Here is a 21,342-nt window from a genome sequence, read left to right as displayed (position 1 = left end):
AGCAACTAGCAAGATAGTAGTAGCACGGATCATATGCACTATTCTCTTTGCGTGCTTTTACCAGCTATCATTCAGGTGCTCCTGAGGACTGAACATTACATTTTGATTATTTTCTCTAATAATCTACTACGGAGTAACAGCTGAACATCCCACACTTCCCTGCTCCCAAAAGTAGGGATCTGATTGTCTGAATGTGAGGGGATCCGAGGTAAAATTTGCTTCTGCTAGGAGCTTAATGCACCTAACCTATACCTAATCGAATGATCGAATCAAAGCATCACACGGTAAAGGAAGCTTTGTTACTTCTTCTACTACTAGAGGCGCTAGGCTCGTCGCTTTCGTTGCCGATTGCCGCTTCACGCTTTTCAGTTCTCGCTGGGAAATCTTCGCTGGCCGGGCCCGATCTAAGCGACCTACGAGGCCTTCCCTTCGACTTTTCACCGTGGGTCATCCTGCTCCGTTGTTAACGTCAAGTCAAGTAGACCGGGTGCAGCGGTGAGCGGCCGCACAGTTACAGATATAACTTCAGTCCCTCAACTAAGGTCCTGGTTCGACTTTGGTCCTCAAGCTATAAAAACCGTTCACTTTTAGCTCCTCGACTATCAAAATGATTTGTATTTCATCTCTTGGTTAAAACTGGAGTTGTTTTTTATGGCATGGCATTTATATGGAGCCTACGTGGATAAAGGGTAATAATGTCATCATAAAAATAATAATAAACAATTAAAAAAGAAAAAAATATATAAAAATTCACATGCCTTCTTCACCTTCTTTTCCGCTTATACTCATCCTTTATTTTGATTTGTTCAATAGGTGATACCACGTCATTGAAAATTATCTTTATTGATGTGTAATGATGAAATATGAACGGCTTAGAGAGTTGAAGATAATCGACAAACTCAAAGCTGGAAAAAAGTGGTTCCATGTCATAGAAATTTCACGACTTTAGCCGTATACCACCAAAAAGTTTGTGATGCACTCTAATACCATGTAAAGTTTGGTTGTAGCACAAGCGACAATAAGAGTATTCGAGAGTTGAAGATAATCGACAAACTCAAAGTTGGGAAAAAGTGGTTCCATGTCATAGAAATTTCACGACTTTAGCTGTATACCACCAAAAGTTTGTGGTGCACTCTAATACCATCTAAAGTTTGGTTGTAGCACAAGCGACAATAAGAGTACTTATGTGTGACATGACCACAGCTGCATGGGATATGTGCAATATGAATGTAAATAATGAGGTAATCGACAAAAGACTTTTTAAAAAAAGCTAAAATGAGGCACCAATTATACTAAGAACCTATAAATAATTGAAAGGAACAAAAAGAACCATGTTCATAGTGGCTCGTCAGATCCAGATTATAAATTTATACTATATATCAACTAATATACAAAACATACTTGTATTCACAGAAAATTAGAAACAAAACATCAAATATAATTTGACTTTTGGATAATCTAGCTCCGTGCAAAATTACATATGAAATCCGACTAGTTTTCACACTAGAGGAGAATTACCCAATTTACAGTTTTACACACGCAAATACTACCGGATTACTCGGTTTACATAGGTACTGATACATAGTAACTTTATAACTCAGGGTCCCTTTTACAAATATCCCTCCTCTTCCGGCTCATCTACCATTCCAGCCTAGAGTAAGGGCCTGTTTGGCACAGCTCCAGCTCCAGCTTCACCCCTTCTGGAGCTGGAGCTCAGCCAAACAGTTTCGGCTCCACCAAAACTGGGAGTGGAGCTGGGTGGAGCTCTCTCACAAAATGAACTAGAGTTGTGGAGCTGAGTTTAGGCAGCTCCACAACTCCACTCCAGACTCAAATCTTGGAGTTAAATTTAGGAGTTGAAGCTATACCAAACAGGCTCTAATAATTTTCAGCGTTCTTCCTTAAAAAACAAATAAAAAAATGAGAGAATTTTGGGCGTTCTGGACTTCCGGTCTCCCCAGTCTCCATACTTCCCACGAACAATAAAAAAAGTCCTCTTTTGTACCCTACTCTCGCTCACAGTAGCCGCTTTCATTCACCATCGATTCCTCTCTCGGCTGCTTGCCTTCTCTCTCTCTCTTCTTCGCGTCGATTTCGTGCACTTCAGTTTCTTGCGTGCGAGCATCGATTTCTTCCTCGCCGGCTCGCGCGGATTCGATGGGTTGTTGATTGGAGGAGAGCCTCGGGAGGGCCTGGAGTCCGCTGCCCATGGCGCAGCCGCAGCCGCAGTCGCAGCGGCAGCGCGTCTACGAAGCCTGGAAGGGGAATAATGTGAGAATTGTTCTTCCTCTCGTGTATACTCGTCTCGTTTCCGCTTCCCCTTTCTGGTATTGAGTTGGTTTTACAGTTTCTAGGGATCGTATCGGTGTTCTCGTTTAGGGTCTTGGGAGGATTTTAGGATTTTTACCTCTTAAATTGTTGTTTGTATACTAGTTTTCTTTATTGTTAGGTTAGGAGGGGGATCGGTTTGTGCTCTGTTCTAGGATTCGAAGGTTTGTGCTCCGTTATAGGATTCGAATTTCGAAGCGTTCGTGAGGTTTTGCTGTTTCTTCAGCTTACCAATTTTACATTTTGTATCAACATTTATTTTTTTTCTCTTGCGGGGATTTCCCTTTTTTTTTTTTTTTGAGAAACACAGTATAAACGCATGCGCTCACAACTTACGCACACTCACCCCTATGAACGCACACACGCACACCCTACCCCTATGAGCACCTCCGGCCACATGCGCCTCGCTGTGATACCTTTTCTTTTCAGGTGTGTTGTGATACTATTTGTTTCATTAATCATAACATATAGTCTAGCAAACACAGATTACTGCCAAGTTTGTAGGCTTTGTGGAATCGAGTTGCCCTAGCTGTTTGAACTTGTCGATTCGTTTAATTAGTTCAGTAGTGCCTAGTTTTAAGAAGCAATGTATACTATGATATCACTACTTGTTTGGAATGCCCTATGTTGTTCCAATGCAATACTATGCTTCATTTTTGGCGTGGAGATAACGGATGCGAAAAAATCTGAATGCGAATGTCAGAGTGGCTGTGATGGGGACATCACTCGTACCGACCCTGTCTGCAATCACCATACTGTCAGTTGAATCGGATTGATTTGTGTTGTCTTTTTTTAGATAATTGATGGTCTATGGAATTGATGCTCCAGAACATTAATAACATTTTTTTTAAGCTTACATACATTGCTTAGGCCTTTTTACTTCAGCTGCAATTTGCTCCATCTTTGAAAGTGTGTGGCACTCTGTATGTCTTCATGGTGGAATGGATTCATTGTTGTGAACTGATCGATGCTTCTAATCTGCAGAGGTTCTTCTTTGGTGGTCGGCTAATATTTGGACCTGATGCTAAATCCCTGCTTTTTTCTGTTGCACTGATTTTTGTCCCGGTTGCGGTCTTCTGTGCGTTTGTAGCACGGAATCTTCGTCATCAATTTCCTGCATACAATGCAGGGTACGCAATTCTTGCCGTAGCAATAGTGTTGGCAATCTATGTGAGTATTTTGGTCTATTTCTTGTAGGTATCTTTCACACTGGGCATTTTAAGATTTAATGACACAACAAATGCGCATTCTTTTTCTTGCAGGTGCTTTCGTTACTTTTCATCACCGCAGCTCAGGATCCTGGTATTGTACCTCGTGCATCTCATCCACCAGAAGAAGAGTTTCACTATGACAATTTATCTCTTGCGGACACACCTGGCAGACTAGTCTTCCCTCGTGTAAAAGATGTTATGGTAAATGGGGTGCCTGTGAAGGTCAAGTACTGTGAAACTTGCATGGTTTTTCGGCCTCCTCGGTGTTCGCACTGTTCCATTTGCAACAATTGCGTGGAACGGTTTGACCATCATTGCCCCTGGGTAGGGCAATGCATTGGAAAGGTAACTTTTTTTTGTGTGTTATAAGCTAGTAATATTAAGTAGTGAGATGATTACTCTTACACTACAGCAAATTCAGCAACTGCTTGATTAAAATCTAAAGGCAGAGTATTTAGTTGTCCGCAATAAACTTATACCGCTTGTCTACATGATTTCCCTGATATTATCTCCTTGCTTTTAATCAACTTATTTTTAACAAAGTAAACTTTCTACGGTTATTGATTGCTGGACAGCAATGTCATCTAAGAGCAGAGTTGCTCAACATAATGTTACAGGCAATCACTACCTAATGTACATGTAGCATTCACTGGAATTGTACTGATTCACTTCCCAGTCAGTAGTTGGTGACTTGACACCCCTCAATATTCATGTTATAGACAATGTGATTGCAAAGGCAAACTGTCAGTTTCATATTTACTAAAAATGCTCCTATATATTCATACGAGCTACCTGGTTTTAACCTTTTTGGTTAATTTGATATTTATAAGAAAATTATTCATCCATAGTGTAAATATGAGTTTCTCATAGGCATATCTACAATTGATAGCATCCAATGTCAAAAATGTTTTGATTGAGTTGCTCCATTTTTTAGTTGCTTATCTTAATTTCCTTCTACTTTTCCATTGTGCAGCGCAATTACCGATACTTTTTCCTATTTGTTTCTTCGGCGAGTATCCTATGCATTTATGTATTTGCTATGTCAGCATTGTACATAAAGATTCTCATGGATGGAGACTATCCCACAGTGTGGAAGGCTTTGAAACACTCCCCTGCTTCTCTTGCATTACTAATATATTGTTTCATCTGTCTTTGGTTTGTTGGTGGACTCACAGGATTTCATACATATCTCATCAGCACAAACCAGGTCAGCCTGTTTATGTGAAGTTTATCTTTCTTTTTGCTAGTTGATTTGCCTGTGCTCCTGATCAAAGATTTATGTTTTTGCCTGTTTGTTTCTACCATCGCAACATCATCTAGTCATATTATGCTTAGTGCTTATAATGAGAGATTTTGAAAAAAAAATATTTATTTGATTAATTGGTTGGGAAAGAGGGCGTTTTCAGTTTCTCCATTACTATTTTTGTCTGAATCTGGGATTCCTCTTCTTAATTTAGTACTGTGGTGTCAGTGTGTGTGTGCATTTGTGAGGGTAAGGGACTAAGGGTGCCAGCTTCTATTCTTTTGCTCATGGGAAAGCACAAACCCTTTGATTCGATGAGTTCAGTTCAGGGCTTTAGGTATTACACTTACAGGAACTCTTTTTTTCGTGCTTCCTTGTCTCAAGCACACATTTTAAATCTTGAAAACAACTATCGAGGAAGCTGATGATACATATTTAGGTCCTTTTTGGAGGTCCAATCCAAGCCAGGATCTTGGCCCACTGCCCAATCCCCAGAAATTGGGCCTCATAAATGGGCCTTTAATCAGGATTCAGGGGTTGGGATTAGAGCAGAAATTGGATTCCTTAAAATGCTTATTTATGCTTCTGCATTTACTGGACTGTATGTACAGATATAAACAACGTTGGATTATCTAAGTAGATCTAAAGGCAGCTAATTCCAAGGGGCTGTTTGGTTGCTTCCCAAACATTGCCACACTATAGTTAGGCAAGTTTGACTTTTGGGTGTAAATGTTTGGTTGAAGCCAAAGATTTGGCATGCCACACTTTTCTACTCTCATGGCCCACATGTCATACACTCACTTGTTAACAAAAATTTGCCACAAGTGTGGCTTTCTTTTTTGGTGCCACAAAAACTATGGCATACCACACTTGTGGCATAGAAGTTTGGTAAAGTGAGTAATCCATCCAAACAGCCTCAGGACTCCATCCTTAAATACAAGCATTCATAAACATTTTTGGAGAGACAAGGAGAAGAAAAAATGACTTTGGTGCCCCTCATTAAATGAGGGATGGTTGGGGGTAAGATGGGAAAAAAAATGAATGAGAGGTGATTGATGGGGAAAATAGTACTCTAGGAATCCTTATACTTTTGACAAATTTTAAATGCTTGGAATGCTTATATTTGTGGAAGAAGGGAGTAGTTCCTAAATAATACTTAGGGCCCCTTTGAATCAAAGGATTTATGTAGGAATTTCATAGGATTCAAATCCTATAGGAAATTTTCCTATTTGGCCCTTTGATTCAAAGGATTGAAGCTTTCCAAATCCTATGAAATTCCTATGGAATGACACATTGCATGTAGATTTTGGAGGAAATTTAGCAAGAGCTCCAACCTCTTGGAAAATTTCCTTTGAGTCTATCTCTCTCATCCGATTCCTGCGTTTTTCCTGCGCTCCAATCAAACGACCATTCCTGTGTTTTTCCTGTGTTTTGCAATCCTCTGTTTTACACTTCAATTCCTGTCAGAATCCTATGTTTTTCCTATTCCTCCGTTTTTTCTACCCTGCGATTCAAAGGGCAAGCATTCCAAGCATTTGAAACAACCCCTTTTAGATGCCTCTTCTCCTGAACATAAATATTTTTACATTGCATGATCTCTGATACGGATGCTTTGGCTTTTCAGACCACATATGAAAATTTCCGGTACAGAGCAGATGGCAGACCAAATGCCTATGATCGAGGATGTATGAATAACTTTCTAGAAGTCTTCTATACTAAGGTTCCACCTTCCAAACACAAGTTCAGGGAACCTATACAAGAGGAAGCGCGAGCTCCACCAGCTAACCGTGCTGTGGAGAGAGAAGAAGAGCCGGTTGGTGCTCGGACAAAAGTGGAAGATGACCTTGACATAGGTGGTGATCTCTTGAAGATCTCACAACGACATAATTATGATGGCATTGATATTGAAATGGGAGGTGGAGACAGAAATAGTAGGAATGAGGCTGTCTCAAACTCCAAATTGATATCAAAGACGGATGCACAAGCTCCTACAGTGGAAGATGAGGTACAGCACCCGAGTCGGGGTGAAAGAAGTCGAAGTTCGGACCTCGCATCAGAAGGCATCACAACAAGTGCTCCAGTCTCCCAACCTGCATTCCCATTTCGGAGAGAAGCTCTTTAGGCAGTTTCTATGAAGTCTGAATAGATGCCAGTGGCATGGATCATTAAGCTGATGAACTGATTCATTCAAGTCACATCTGCACAGACAGGAACAAATGCCCTTCATGAACTTCAACGGCATTCATCAGTGCTTTCCACCATTTTTCATGTATGTACCTCTGTTTTCAAAGAAGTGGGCGATTACTTCGCTGTGGGTCTTTTTTCTGCTAGTCTCATCTGATAGTGCCAGGATGATTCTTTTTGTAAAAAAAAACTGATCCATGATACTTAGGATGCTACCTGTAATTCTATTGCTCTGAATTTCTCCTGTGCGCGTATCAGTTGTCGTTCCTCATGCACACTCTTACCCTCATATCGTCTGGAGGATGTCGATTTCATCTAGAATGCAACCCCATTTTGTACCCTTACAAACAATACAATTTTCTTGATAGGGCAATCATCACTTCGTTCCATTTTGAGACCACTCTAGTGGGACAATTCTGTTCACATACCGTACTATTTCTCCAATATGCTGTGCTGTTGAATTCGGATTGTCAGCAACAGGTCTTTCTACCTCTACAACTTGACATTCCAGGCTCATCTGGTGGTCAATGCAGAGGACATTGGCATCATCACCGACATGTTGCCATCGCAACCAGATTCAGAGCTGCCTTTTGAATGCTGGTCGTGCCGTTGTTCTACTGGAATCCTGTAATCAATGATATGGCGACATCGATCCCTCTCGTTGGCTTCTGGATTCAGACTTCTGCATTGGACTCACTCTAGCTGAGACTGGAAGCATCTCCTGGTAAATGCCGAACTCCGAAGACCTTAAGGTTGTCTTCTCTGTATGGTTTTGCAACCCAGAGAAAATTTGCAGCTGTGATGTTGTAGATATCTTAATTGTCTCGTGGTTACCAAAGTTCAGTTTGGTGCAAAAATTTGACCACGACATCTCAGTTACTATCTGCATTTTCAGGAGCGTTTGATGCCTCTGATAAAACGCCATTGCTGTCTGTCAGAAATGGAATGTTGACCCAAGAGTCGTCGCGTCGCATGGGATATCAATTTGACGCTGACATTGCGTATGCTGGTGATAATGCGTTAGAGCGTCAGTCAGTGGAGTGCACTTTCATTGTCTTCCTTTTAAAAAAAAATACAAGAAGAGAAAAAAAGCAGAGTGTAATTTGAGCAGGTAAGGAGTCTTACCGTGCTCTCTGCTTCGCTTCCTTATCCATGTTGGTTGAATTCCATGGGCAAAGCACTCGTAGATTTAACACCTGTAGTTCTCAGTATATCTTGATGACCAGAAAACCCAAATACAGAACACTACTCCAGAAATATACCTTAGGACCCTTTGAATCTCATGAATGAAAAAAACGAAGTAATAGAAAAAACATAGAATTCTGATAGGAATGTAAGGCCTTTTAGTTCGCGAAATGAAATTTTTTGGGTGTCACATCGGATGTTTGACCGGATGTTGGAAGGGGTTTTCGGACACGAATAAAAAACTAATTTCATAACTCGTCTGGAAACCGCGATACGAATCTTTTGAGCATAATTAATCTAAGATTTGTCTCGCGATTTGTAAAATGTGCAATTAGTTTTTGTTTTTATCTATATTTAATGCTCCATGCATGTGTCCAAAGATTCGATGTGACGTTTTTGGGGAAAAAATTTGCGAAATAAACCATGCCTAAGTGTAAAACAGAGTATTGCAAAATATAGGAAAAACGTAGGAATGACCGTTTGATTGGACCGCATGAAGGAATGAAATTCTCTAAAATTTCTATAAATTTCCTTTGAATCAAAGAGGTCTTAACATCATGAATACTCCATTTCTGAGCGAATCAATGCGTCCTAGATTTTCTGCTCGACGAAACTACAAAGACCCTGTTTGGGAGCTTAAGATTCTGGAGCAGCTTCTTGGTGAGTTCATTTTTTGGATTCTACAACTACAGATTCCCAGAATCTGGCTGACAATCTGGACTATTTGGGGGAGCTGGAGATTCTGGGAGAATCTGCAGCAGCTAAAAGCTCACCCAAACATACCTAAAGAAACATTCAAAGAAACGATATATCTTCACGATATTTAAAGAGTACTACTAACTCTTTTAGCTCTCGTGAACAAAAACACCCTCACAGTATAACTGTGAAAAACACAAACATTCCATAAAGTACTCTGCAGATGTTGAGATCGTGCCAACTCTGCGACGATGGCACACCCAACCACAAAAAACTCCCCGCTGCTCGCCGTGGTCATCATCATACTCATACCAGAAGCAGGTTTGACCGATGCCGACTGATCCATCCACGACCCCGACCCACCCCCGCCCGTGGTCGTGTGAACCGGTGGACTCGGAGAGTCTCTTGCCGCCACAGCAACTCGCGCTCCTTTTCCTCTTGTCCTGTGGCTGCGATATGCGATGCAAACTCATCACGCGGTTTGGTCAGCCACCCGAGGCGTTGACACCGCCGCTCCATCCAAATATCCAAATCCATAGCGGTGGTGGTGGTCTCGCTCTCGCTCTCGCACGGGGAAGCCGCCAAATATGTTTCACGGCGGCGGCGAGCGTTTGGGTTCGCCGTACGATCCCGCCCGGTCGCCGCTTGTCCGTTCCGGGGGTGTTTCTTCCACCGGAATCCAAGTTGCAAAGGCGAGATGCATGGGGCACTGATGGGTGACGGGCTGATGGCTACGACTTTTCACCGTGCCGACCATTGTGGAATGTATGTTCTCAAAAAAAAAAAAAAAGATCATTTGTGGAATGTGGATACTCCCTCAGCGACATAGTCTCTAAAACACAACTTTGATTTGTTGTTTCTATAAAAGTATTTATTGAAAAATGATATATGCATTATTTTATGAAAGTATTTTTCAAGCCAAATCTATTTATATAATTTTTACATTTTCAAACTCAACAACTTGAGATTTACTCCCTCCGGACTGATAATACTTGTCGTTTTAGACAAAGATAAGGTCAAACTTTAGAATATTTGATTATGAATCATTTTTAAAATATTTGTCTTTCAAATATGGTGACTACATATATATATATATATATATATATATATATATATATATAGTAAATTTGTTTGGTGCTCCATGGTGCCCGGGCACCATTGTTGAAATTGAGTATATACCCAATTCAAATGAGTATGAAACTTTTTCAATTACCTAGGTATTAACATTAACTACTTTACTAACTAGTTTAAAGCAAGTTTGAACTGAATTTGAACTTGTTTTTGTTAGATTTTGATTCTAGGTATATAGCATCCATACATATAATTAGTTAGGTATGTAATCATGGATTGTGAAATAAAGTTAAATTTGAGTTGTTTTGTTGATAAGTATAGGTATGAATCAAATTATTATAACTAGGTATATACTCACAATTTGAAAATTTTGAAAAATTTGAGTGATTTTGTGCATTAGATACCATGGTGCCCGGGCACCATGGTGCCCCAGGACACTCATATGGGGCACCATGGTATCAAATACACAAAATCACTCAAATTTTTCAAAATTTTCAAATTGTGAGTATATACCTAGTTATAATAACTCGATTCATACCTATACCTATCAACAAAACAACTCAAATTTAACTTTATTTCACAATCCATGATTACATACCTAACTAATTATATGTATGGATGCTATATACCTAGAATCAAAATCTAACAAAAACAAGTTCAAATTCAGTTCAAACTTGCTTTGAACTAGTTAGTAAAGTAGCTAATGTTAATATCTAAGTAATTGAAAAAGTTTCATACTCATTTGAATTAGGTATATACTCAATTTCAACAATGGTGCCCGGGCACCATGGAGCACCAAACAAATTTACTATATATATATATATATATATATATATATATATATATATATATATATATATATATATATATATATATATATATATATATATATATATATATATATATATATATATATTAGTCTTAAAAAGTACTTTAGTAATATCATATATTTGTTAACACTTTTATATATATTATAATGAAAAATGATAGTTAAAGTTGTTTTTTTGGAGACTGTGTCCTTGTTCAAAACGATAAATATTATCAATCCAGAGGGAGTATTCATGATTTATATTCTCAAGATTTGACTTAAATATTGTCCTAAATGATTTCTTTACACGTACGGAGGGAGTATACATTTGTGTTCTGTTGCGTTGCCAAGTAGAAGTACTAAAACATTTCATTACGGCGTCGTTGGTAGACAGTGCACGGTGAAGCTGCTCAAGGGAGTAGCGTCGTTGAATCCAGTTAGGGTGTGAAAAAACACAAGAGAAAAAAAAAACAAAAGGCAAAACAATACCACCACGCACCAACAATATGTACACATAACCAAAGAAAAAAAAGTCTAGCATCGAATCAACCATCGCTACGTGTGAACGATCGACGACCGCTGCTAGACAAGAGCAACATCTGTACCACCAGCCCAACACCACAGTGGAGCATCTAGCCAAAGGTTGTAGAGGCGCGTGAGTTATCAGGGTCAGGGACATGTTACCCAAGCTCTTTATCTATATATTTGCAAAAACTTTTTTAACTAAGATTTCTTAAAAAAAATAATCAATTAACCTTTTAACTTCTTAATGCTTAATTTATTCCTTTGTGCACTCGAATAATTGCCGGAAGTCAGTTTTATACATAATCCTTCGACAGAATAGGCACTTAGCTTTAGTTCTCATTTATTTTCATTTAGTAATTTGTATCCATTTGTATCGAGTCCTGCCGGTAGCCACCTGACCGGATGACTCTGACTCAAACTAGCTACGAGCTGGGCTCTACGAGATTTTACATCTCAGGAAGCAGATTCCAGGGATGAAAAATAAAAATTTCGACAAAAAGTTAGTTTAATGTTGAAAACCCTGCATTTTTTTAAAATTCAAATAAATTTACTTTTCTTTTTTCCCTACAGGAGCCCATTGTAAATCCAAAAGTTAGTGATTTTGAACCAAATTTCAAATCTTGGGTGCTAAGCTTGTGAAAATTTGAAACCAAAATATTGGTTCAGACAAAACATGTACTTTAGCGAACGTTGAGGTTTTCTTTTAAATTTCTTTTCGGGAGTAGCTATATAACATGCGATAATTTTTTATTAAAAAAATCAAATGTAACTAAAATAATTAAAGTATAATTATATTGTAACTACTCTACAACTTATATGTAGTAACTGGCCTAGATTTATCACAAAATATATATGTTGCGGTGGTAGTGGAGGGAGCGAAGTTGAGCCCCAGCAACCATCCCGCACCCTGGGTATATTCGGCTACTATATGCAACCATCATGCTGCGGCAACTACAAATACAAGACATTGTGCCTGTTGGCTGCACTACAGTAAAAAAAAAAGGTGCAACTGAATAGAGCTCTAGTTTTTTTTCTTCATCTTGCTAACATGAATGTTCATCAAACTTAATTAAACTTAAATAAATTTGATTTTGATCAAAATCAAAACATCTTATAATACCCCTGTAAACACGTTGTACTCGTATAAATGTAGGGATACGAGGGTAAACTGCCACTGGTTGTTTTCAACTTTTCAACGATTGAAATTCAATCTCGATCGAGTAACTTCCACGCCTGTCCATTTAGCAAACCTACGGTACATACAGCGAATGATGCCGTACACTCCTACTACTATACACCACACATACATCACTGACCCACGTACTAGTATTTATTAGCTCTACTGCCGTGCGTTGATCAAATTAAACGTCGTCGTAGGCGTTGAACACGACCAGGCAGGGCAGAGAGGCAAAGGGTACACGCAGCCACGAGCGCACGCATTCATGAATGCAGCATATGCGATGCAAATTAAGCGACGGTGGCCTAGCTAGGCGGGCGGCGCTGCAGGGTCAGACCGATTGACCTCCGTTGATGCCTTCAATTAGTGTGGTTATAGTTGTCACATGGTCACCACGACTGGATTTTTCATATTTTGGTCCTTTTAAAAAACTTATTTTCTCAAATAGACCTCTAGAAAAACTTATCCTAAAAATGGTCCTTTTTGGGGCGCCAGAGTGGCCGGTGCCGTCGTCCAACAGGACGGCGCCAGCCTCTCTGGCGCCGTCCCCCTGCTGACGTGGCGGGGCGATGCTGAGGTGGCTAGGGAGTGCGCCAGAGTGGCTGGCGCCCCCCCGGAAATTTTTTATTTTTGTTTTATTTGTTTGATATTTTTTTCACGCTTAGAGAACCAACCATAGAAAAATTGAACTCAAATGGACGTAATATGTGACCTGTAGAATTTTTCCTCTCCTCTCCTCTCTCCGAACTAGTGCAAAGGAGAGATGTACAACTTTTTTATTTTTATTTTATTTTTTGATATTTTTTTCACACTTAGGAACTCACAGGAATCAACCATGTAAAAAATAAACTCAAACGGACGAAATATGTGGCATGTGGAATTTTCCAAAGTTCTACCGAAAAACTTCTCTCCTCGAAAACACAATCTTGCAAGCGGAATTTGGAGGTTTTAATATCGCCGAACCCGGCAAAGCGGGGGAGAATCGGATGTAACATTTTCTGTAGATGTCCGTGCATATATTATTTGCCTGATTCCGAGTCCGTATGAGAAAGTTACGCCTATTTTAATAGATGACATATTTTGTCCGTTTCGGTAGAGTTTTGGAAAATTCTACAAGTCACATATTTTGTCCGTTTGAGATTATTTTTTATACGGTTGGTTCCTATGTTCTCCTAAGTGTGAAAAAAATATCAAAAAATGAAATAAAAATAAAAAAAATTGCATCTCTATGTACTGTTTAACTTATATGTCATTTCATGTGGTTATATTTTGAATTAGATTAAGTAATTTCATATAGTGGTAGAGTGCATTGTGTTTAACATGCTGATCAAAGGGTTTTACTAAAGGAATTATGGTCTAATTTTAGTGAAGGTGCAAAGTAGACTAAGTGGTATGCTAGCTATTTTTAGACTTAGTTAAGTGGTAGTTCGAGTTTAAATTTTTTTTGTGGTTGGTTGTATCGTGATCCTAAGTGTGAAAAAACATCCGAAAAAATAAAATAAAAATGACACCGTTGCAACTCCATACAGAGAAACAGAAATGGAGGCGGCGGCGCCAGCATGGCTGGCGCCCTCCTCCTGCCACGTCGGTTCGCGTGCGCCACGGTGGCAGGAGGACGGCGCCAGCCTCTCTGGCGCCGTCCCGTTGGATGACGACACCAGCCACTCTGGCGCCCAAAAAAGGACAATTTCTGGGATAAGTTTTTTCAAGGGTCTATTTACGAAATAAGTTTTTCAAAAGAACCAAAATGTGAAAAATCCAGGTCACCACGAACCATCCATACATGCATGGTCCCGGTGGTAATCATGTTGTACTGTAGTACGTGGGCACCTCTCCTTTTGTTTTCTCGTAGCTTTTGTACCAAAAAAAAAACTGTACATTTACAGCAGAAAACTATAATAAATAAAATAGGAGAATACTATTTAAACTGACAAACATGAGGTTCATGAATCGTTATCAGTGAACTGAATTCCCTTTTTCATGGTTCAAAGGAGTGTCGTAAGAAGGCGGACGACAATCGCAAAAATGAAAGAAAAAAAAAACTTGTGTGATGTTATTTATTTAATACCCGTACATTGCTGTGAATACCCGTACATTGCAACTATTTATTTAATATAAAACATAACACTGTGAGTTCTCTTGGTAAGAATACAATATCTTACCTCTCCTAGGATGAAACAATGATTTTCATATGAAAAGGCAAAAGTAAAAGAGTGAAATTTCTCGTCTTACTCAAATTTCAAATGACTGAAAACTGAAGAGAAGAGAGTAAGCAAATCACAGAAGTGGGATCCATAAATCCACGTGTTAGTTGGGGGTGGTAGGGGTGAACCCACCACCACTACTATGGGTTTTTATAAGAGTATATAGATATAGAATTAATGCTCGTCACGGTAAGGAAAAAAAATACTTTCGTCAAAAGAAAATAATGTGAAGGCATCTTACCAAGAAGATTTCCTGCGTTATTTTCTTATAGTAGTACATTTTTACATTGCAAAGTTATTATTAATATGGCACCCAAAATGTTTACCTTGCATTCTTCAACCAGCGTGCTTTTGCACGTGCAACTAATATGTTGCCCCCCGGTAATCTGCAAATGGATGTTGATTAGAAGACAGAAACGCATGATAACAATGGACCTGGTAACTCTAAATATATAAACCGGGATATATTATTTCCTTGCATAAAAAACGTGGTATACGTGTAGGAGAGAACAAGAAGAGACTTGCAAGTGCATCAGACGTGATCTATATGCAGAGCATCAGCATCCTGACCACGTTCCAAAATCCAATATGAACAGCAAGCCATCAGCGCCTCGTCGGTTCCCGAAAAGATTCAACAGCTATCGAAATTTAAATTTTTAAAAATGATTTTAAGTATTTTAATTGGGGAACATATCTTATACATAGCAGCATTCTCGTGTACACACGAAGCACATCAACTAATAAACTTCACTAAAAATTTTAGAAAGAATTTGTACATGTACTTTTAATAGTATCATATTTTATATTTATGTGTAAAATCTTATCTTCAAATCCATTCTATAAATGGAGAAAAAAATCAAATCGATTTATATCCTTATCCTTAAAAATGTTAGAAATTTTATTTTATTTTATTTTATTACGGCTAAAATATAATTAATTTGATGTAAAGATTTACATATAAGTACAACGCTTTTGGAAGTACATGCACATTTTTCTAATTTTTTAAAAAAATTTTATTAGTTGGTGTGCATGGTATCTACATGAAAACTTGTGTTCATAGCGTACATTTCTTTTTAACATAGCTTGGTTTCCATTTTGTTAAAAAAATGTATATAAAAAAATTATTTATAAATTATTTTTATCACTAATAAACCGATTTGGTCAACTGATGAGGCTCGATAATCATCGATCTCCTTGCAAGAACAAACTTGACCTGAACAGCTGCCTCAAGTTTAGTTGGTGAAATAAAAATTTTTGGATGTCACATCGAACGTTTGACCGGATATCGGAAGGGGTTTTTGATACGAATGAAAAAACTAATTTCATAACTCGCCTGAAAACTGCGAGACGAATATTTTAAGCCTAATTAAGCCACCATTAGCACATGTGTGGTTACTGTAGCATTTATGACTAATTATGAACTAATTAGACTCAAAATATTCGTCTCGCGATTTATATGCAAACTGTGTAATTAGTTTTTTATCTATATTTAATGCTCTATACAAATGTCTAAAGATTTGATATGATGTTTTCGCAAAAAGTTTTTTTTTGAACTAAACAGAGCCCCCTCCGTCCCAAAACAGAGCCTCAAGTTATCATTAGCAGGCCTCCATGAATTTTGAGATTTTGACCAATGCTTGTGTACAAATCTTCACCTTCCTGACATCCGTACGAACGCATCAAACATGTGGCTGTGTCAGGGATAACGCGAAATATCACTAGAAATCACGCCTCGGATTCAGTTTAGATTAGATTGCAGGACAAGCGTGCGATGCAGCAGGAGCGCCTGAATGTCAAAAGGGAGACGTGAGCCATGCAAACGAGAGGACCAAGAAACGATCGAGACTGCTCTGGCAGCCAGTGTTTGAAATTTTCCGTTTGTTGCGACTTCAAATCCAATCCATCTGCTTGGAACGTTGAATTTTTGAGGCGTCGATCGCCTCAAAATTTTCAACTTCCCAACAGTTCCCGTCCTCTGAAAATGAAAAACAAATCGTTCGTATTCTTGTTTACTCTGGCTTTTTCAGTTTTCATCATGGCTTACGATCAAAACCGTGATTCTTGTTCGTCTTTTGAGAGGATCAAACTGTGTTTATGAATTGTGTAATGTGTTTGGCAGAAGCTTTGTGTTATTTTTTCAAGGAAAAATGAGTCGAATCTTTCCTCGTGTTTGACGACCAAAAGGTTCAAGGTTGGTACTTATGCTTCTCAAGTTTCAGCTCCCAAGTATTATTATACTAGTTCTTTTAGATAATGAAGTGTTATTAGAGCAACCACAGTGTTTGGTTCGACCATTGTATTGGTTGAAGTCGAATGAAGAGTGAAATCGATAGCTGCAGTGTGAAATCAATTTGTGGGGCCCACAAAAAGAATCCATCAACCAATCAATGTGTCTACTTTCTATGCAGACAACAAATATTTTTTTAACTCTCTAGAGTTCGACTTAACTTGGAGTTCGATTTTTCTGTCTGACACCATGAGTCGGCTGCCACAGTGTGTATGGTTCGCTTTTATCTACCTTAAATCGATTTTACATTCACGCTGGAGATGCTCTTAAGAGCAGGTACAATAGCGGGTTATAAGCCAGCTGTAAACATATTTTGAAGAGATAAAGGAAGAGAGAGAAGAGCAGCGGGCTACAAATCTATAGCCAGCTGCAGCACGGACTCCAAGACGTAATGTGTGTATGGCATGTGGGACCAAGTATTAATAGTATAGTAAGCAATTATTGTATGAATTGGCTATTACATTGACTATAGATGATTTAGAGCTAGTAGTGTGCTATACTATTAAACTTGCTCTAACAGTATACTAATCTAACAGAAGTACTAACCCAAGCCAACTCTTGCCTTTCCTTTTCGAGCGAAGGCTCTGATCTGCCAAACCTCTGCATTGGCTTTTGGTTGCAGCTCTTGAATTGTTTCTCTCTCTCGCCATGTTTTACTACAGTATTATAATTAGTCATGTGCACATTTGATTCATGCAGCCAGGAATGTCAAACAGTTTGAAAATGTGGCTGCGTTGCTTTGGCAGCAGGCCTCCTCGGCAAAAGGGAATTTGACCTTCACAAACTGAAATTTTCCCATCTGCCTAGGCGTTTGTCTGTTCGCCTTTCAGGCTTCCCAGTTCCCACTAGACCATAAAATGGTTACAGGTGTGTTTAGTTCACGTCAAAATTGAAAATTTGGTTGAAATTAGAACGATGTGACGGAAAAGTTAAAAGTTTGTATGTAGGAAAATTTTGATGTGGTGGAAAAGTTGAAAGTTCGAAGAAAAGGTTTGGAACTAAACTCGGCCTACTTGTGCTGTAGGTCAGTTGAAGTTTCTCACATCTTTATACTCCAAATTGGGACACATTGAGATGGACTTTTAATTTCTTGCATTTTTTGTGTGAGGTTTCTACTAGCTGTAGAAAAATAAACGATACAACAAAAAAATAATAATTTATTAATAAAATTTTTATATTTCTGTTATTAGCTGTTTATAAGCTAATGTTGAAAAGTAAACTACGATAAAAAAACCAAAAACATCTCAAAACCTTTTTATTTTAAATTTTAATTTTGGTTATAGCTAACAAGCTAACAAGTATACATGTAAACAATGAAAGGTTAATGATTCTGTAATTATTTTTTAGATTATTAAAGATTTATGGAAGTTAGCCAATTACACTAAGAAAATACAACCGTACTAAGTACACTTTTGGTTTTTCCCTATAATTATATTACCAACTCCGTTTCAAAATACAAGCATTTCTATCATTCTAAATACTCCATATGAAAAAAAAAACACTTGTCCATATACACACTGTCCATGCATTAAAATAGCACTTGTCTATACATATTTTTTTGGAAGTTTTATATAGTCAGAAATTTTTATATTCTAGAATGAAAAAAAAAACAGAATGCATATTAACATAATGCCACAACACAACGTCTGCCAATCATGAAACGAAACCTGAAGTGTGAAACAGTGAAACCATAACATCGCAATATTTCCCAATCATCACGAAACGAGACCTGAAAGCGTGCTCCATGATGGCGTAATCCTGCATGCCAAGCGGTTTCTGATAATACTTCCTCCTCTCAGAATAAAATCTCGTACAACAGATTACACATTTTACTAAGCTGGACACATATATATTAGTACATGATTGGTTTATTTTGGCACGAAATAAAGACTTGTTTAGTTCCCAAATAAAATTTTTCACGCTGTCACATCAAATATTTGGACATATACATGAAATATTAAATGTAGAAAAAAAACCAATTACACAGTGCACCTGAAAATTACGAGACAAATCTTTTAAACCTAATTGTGCCATGATTTAATAATGTGGTGCTACAGTAAATATTTGCTAATAATAGAATAATTAGGCTTAATAAATTCGTTTCGCAGTTTTCTAACGAAATCTGTAATTTATTTTGTTATTAGACTCGTTTAATACTTCAAATATTTATCCGTATATCTAATGTAGTCATGCAGTGATAAATTTTTTTTCCAACTAAACATTTGCTAATTAAGTTTACACTAGTACTGCTCCACTCTACGCACATCGAACCATATTTTTCCCTCATCACGCAGCTTTTGCCATGTGCTCTCCCCTCCACTGTGCAGGAACGTGGCCGCCCGCGAGCGAGCATAACGTCACCGGCGCGCGTGCCGGCCGCAGCAGCAGCGAAAGTCCTATTGAGATCTGCACCGATCCGAGGATGGATTGGATGGATGCGCCCCCCTTCCGAGTTTTGACCGTACGCATCTCTCACCAGTCACCACCAGTGGTGATGACCACTTTTGCAACTTGTGCTCCTGGTAGGCACAGATCAGGGAGATCGTCTTGTACAGTAAAGCCGGGGGTGGGGGAGCTAGCTAGCGAAGCTAGGGGACCATGCTAACATGTTACTGGTACAAACTCAGCGTGCCCACACTTGCCTTGCAATGCAATCTTTGGTTGTCACATTTAGTGAATTCTACGAGTAGTACCAAGACCAAGTTTAGGATGTGTTTAGTTCACACTGAAGTTTAGAAGTTTGGTTGAAATTGGAATGATGTGTCTAAAAAGTTGTGTGTATGAAAGGTTCGATGTGATCGAAAGTTGGAAGTTTGGAAAAAAACTTTGGAACCAAAGTTTTTCTTCAAACTTTCAACTTTCCATCACATCAAAACTTTCCTACACACAAACTTCCAACTTTTTCGTCACATCGTTCTAATTTCAACCAAACTTATAATTTTAGCGTGAACTAAACACACCCCAAATCTAATAGAGGTCAGGTCACTCCTTCGCGTGTTATTTTATTCCGCTATTTATTTGATATAGGTGGTCCGATGATGCTACCGGTCGTGATCACGTTCTTCGTCAACAACAACCTACGTTCATCTTGTTTGGGTCATGTTTGCCTTACCTAATAAGGGTAGGTTACCACTACTCAGCAGTATCAGCGGTAACTGAACGGTTCCCACCAAAAACTGGCGAAAACTGATATTTCTTTTTATTTTTTTAATTTTTTGAACTTAACTGATACACCAGGTGGGTGATTTCGATTCGTGATAACCGCACGATAAATGATGTAATGAACCCTGGTTTGGATAAGTCAGGATCTAATTAGACTTTGATAGTATAAAATGAAGTTATGAATAATAATTTGAAAAACAAATCCCTATTTACGCTGCTTAAGTCGAAGTTCTCTTCCTCAAACCCCCACCCCAAATCTAATAATGCAGCTCAACAGCTAAACACGAACAAAACAAGGAAAGATAGCGTTGTACTGAGCCAGTGTTCAGTTGGTGGAAGGATTCCCTCAAGAGGACGTTGGCTCGTCACGAGACGAGACCCCCTCCTCCCCCCCATCTGACGTGGTTGGAGGCGGGACGGCGCGGCCCTACCAACGCAATTGCGGCGCTCGCGCGCGATCGCGCACAAGATAAACGCGTCCGCGGCCTGCCCCACGTACGGCGTCTCGGCGTCGGACAGGACACATTCGAGAGATATCGCCCTGTTTAGTTTAAACCGAACTTCTCTCAAACTTCTAACTTTTTATCACATCACATCACATCCAAAACTTTCCTACTCATATAAACTCCTAACTTTTTTTCTAAACTACCAACTTTTACTAAACTTCTCTCCAATTTTAAAAACTAAACACAGCGTAAAAATTTGTTATACTAGAATATATCACGTCATCCTAGATTCGTTGTTTTGACAGATGAAATACTGGACTAGATACCACACCATCACTACACCAGAAGTGCCTAAAACGAAAGCTTAGCTCGTGACGATAGCTGTGTGTGTAGGGCCATGTATTGCTTCCGTTTTGCCATCTTTATCCAGGCACAAGCAGGCCAATTCTGGGTGATCTACTCGTGATCTTATCCTTGGATCATCTGGGTCGATCGGATATGTTCGCGTGCATTTTTGCATCTTGTTTCTCTCTCCATGTCTGCCCCTCTCTCTCTCTCTCTCTCTCTCTCTCTGTGTTTCGCTCTTTGTGGAGGACCAAGTGAATAAATGGATGGATGAATGCTCACTGATCCATATGTGATCGATCAGCTGGATTGTAGTAGTACTAATGGGATAAGGGGATTAACAAGTGTGTGTTTCCGGGAAGTTTCACGGGTTGCAATCATTTGGAGATCGATTTTCTGGTTATGTAAAAAAAGAAGAGAAAAGAAGTCGCTTTGGGGTCACTCTGATCACTCTTTTCCCGTCCTTGCTC

General features: G+C 38.9%; 1 protein-coding gene across 2 annotated transcripts; it reads left to right on the top strand.

Moving 5' to 3' along the window:
* Positions 1-2,001: 2,001 nt before the first annotated feature.
* LOC4325051 (protein S-acyltransferase 8) lies at positions 2,002-7,366 on the top strand. Of its 2 annotated transcripts, none has more exons than XM_066306190.1 (5): positions 2,002-2,271; positions 3,313-3,498; positions 3,591-3,884; positions 4,715-4,746; positions 6,407-7,366. In XM_066306190.1, the coding sequence occupies exons 1-5, from the start codon at positions 2,209-2,211 to the stop codon at positions 6,471-6,473; spliced, it is 642 nt and encodes a 213-aa protein (XP_066162287.1). In that variant the 5' UTR covers positions 2,002-2,208; the 3' UTR covers positions 6,474-7,366. The 2 variants fall into 2 exon arrangements, with proteins under 2 accessions (XP_066162287.1, XP_015621925.1); XM_015766439.3 differs by having other exon boundaries at positions 4,513-4,746.
* Positions 7,367-21,342: the final 13,976 nt, after the last annotated feature.

The sequence above is a fragment of the Oryza sativa genome, chromosome 1, assembly GCF_034140825.1.
Source record: "Oryza sativa Japonica Group chromosome 1, ASM3414082v1".
Taxonomy (NCBI): Eukaryota; Viridiplantae; Streptophyta; class Magnoliopsida; order Poales; family Poaceae; genus Oryza; species Oryza sativa.
The sequence above is the reverse complement of the archived record's forward strand: the minus strand, read 5'-3'. Positions and strand labels throughout refer to the sequence as shown.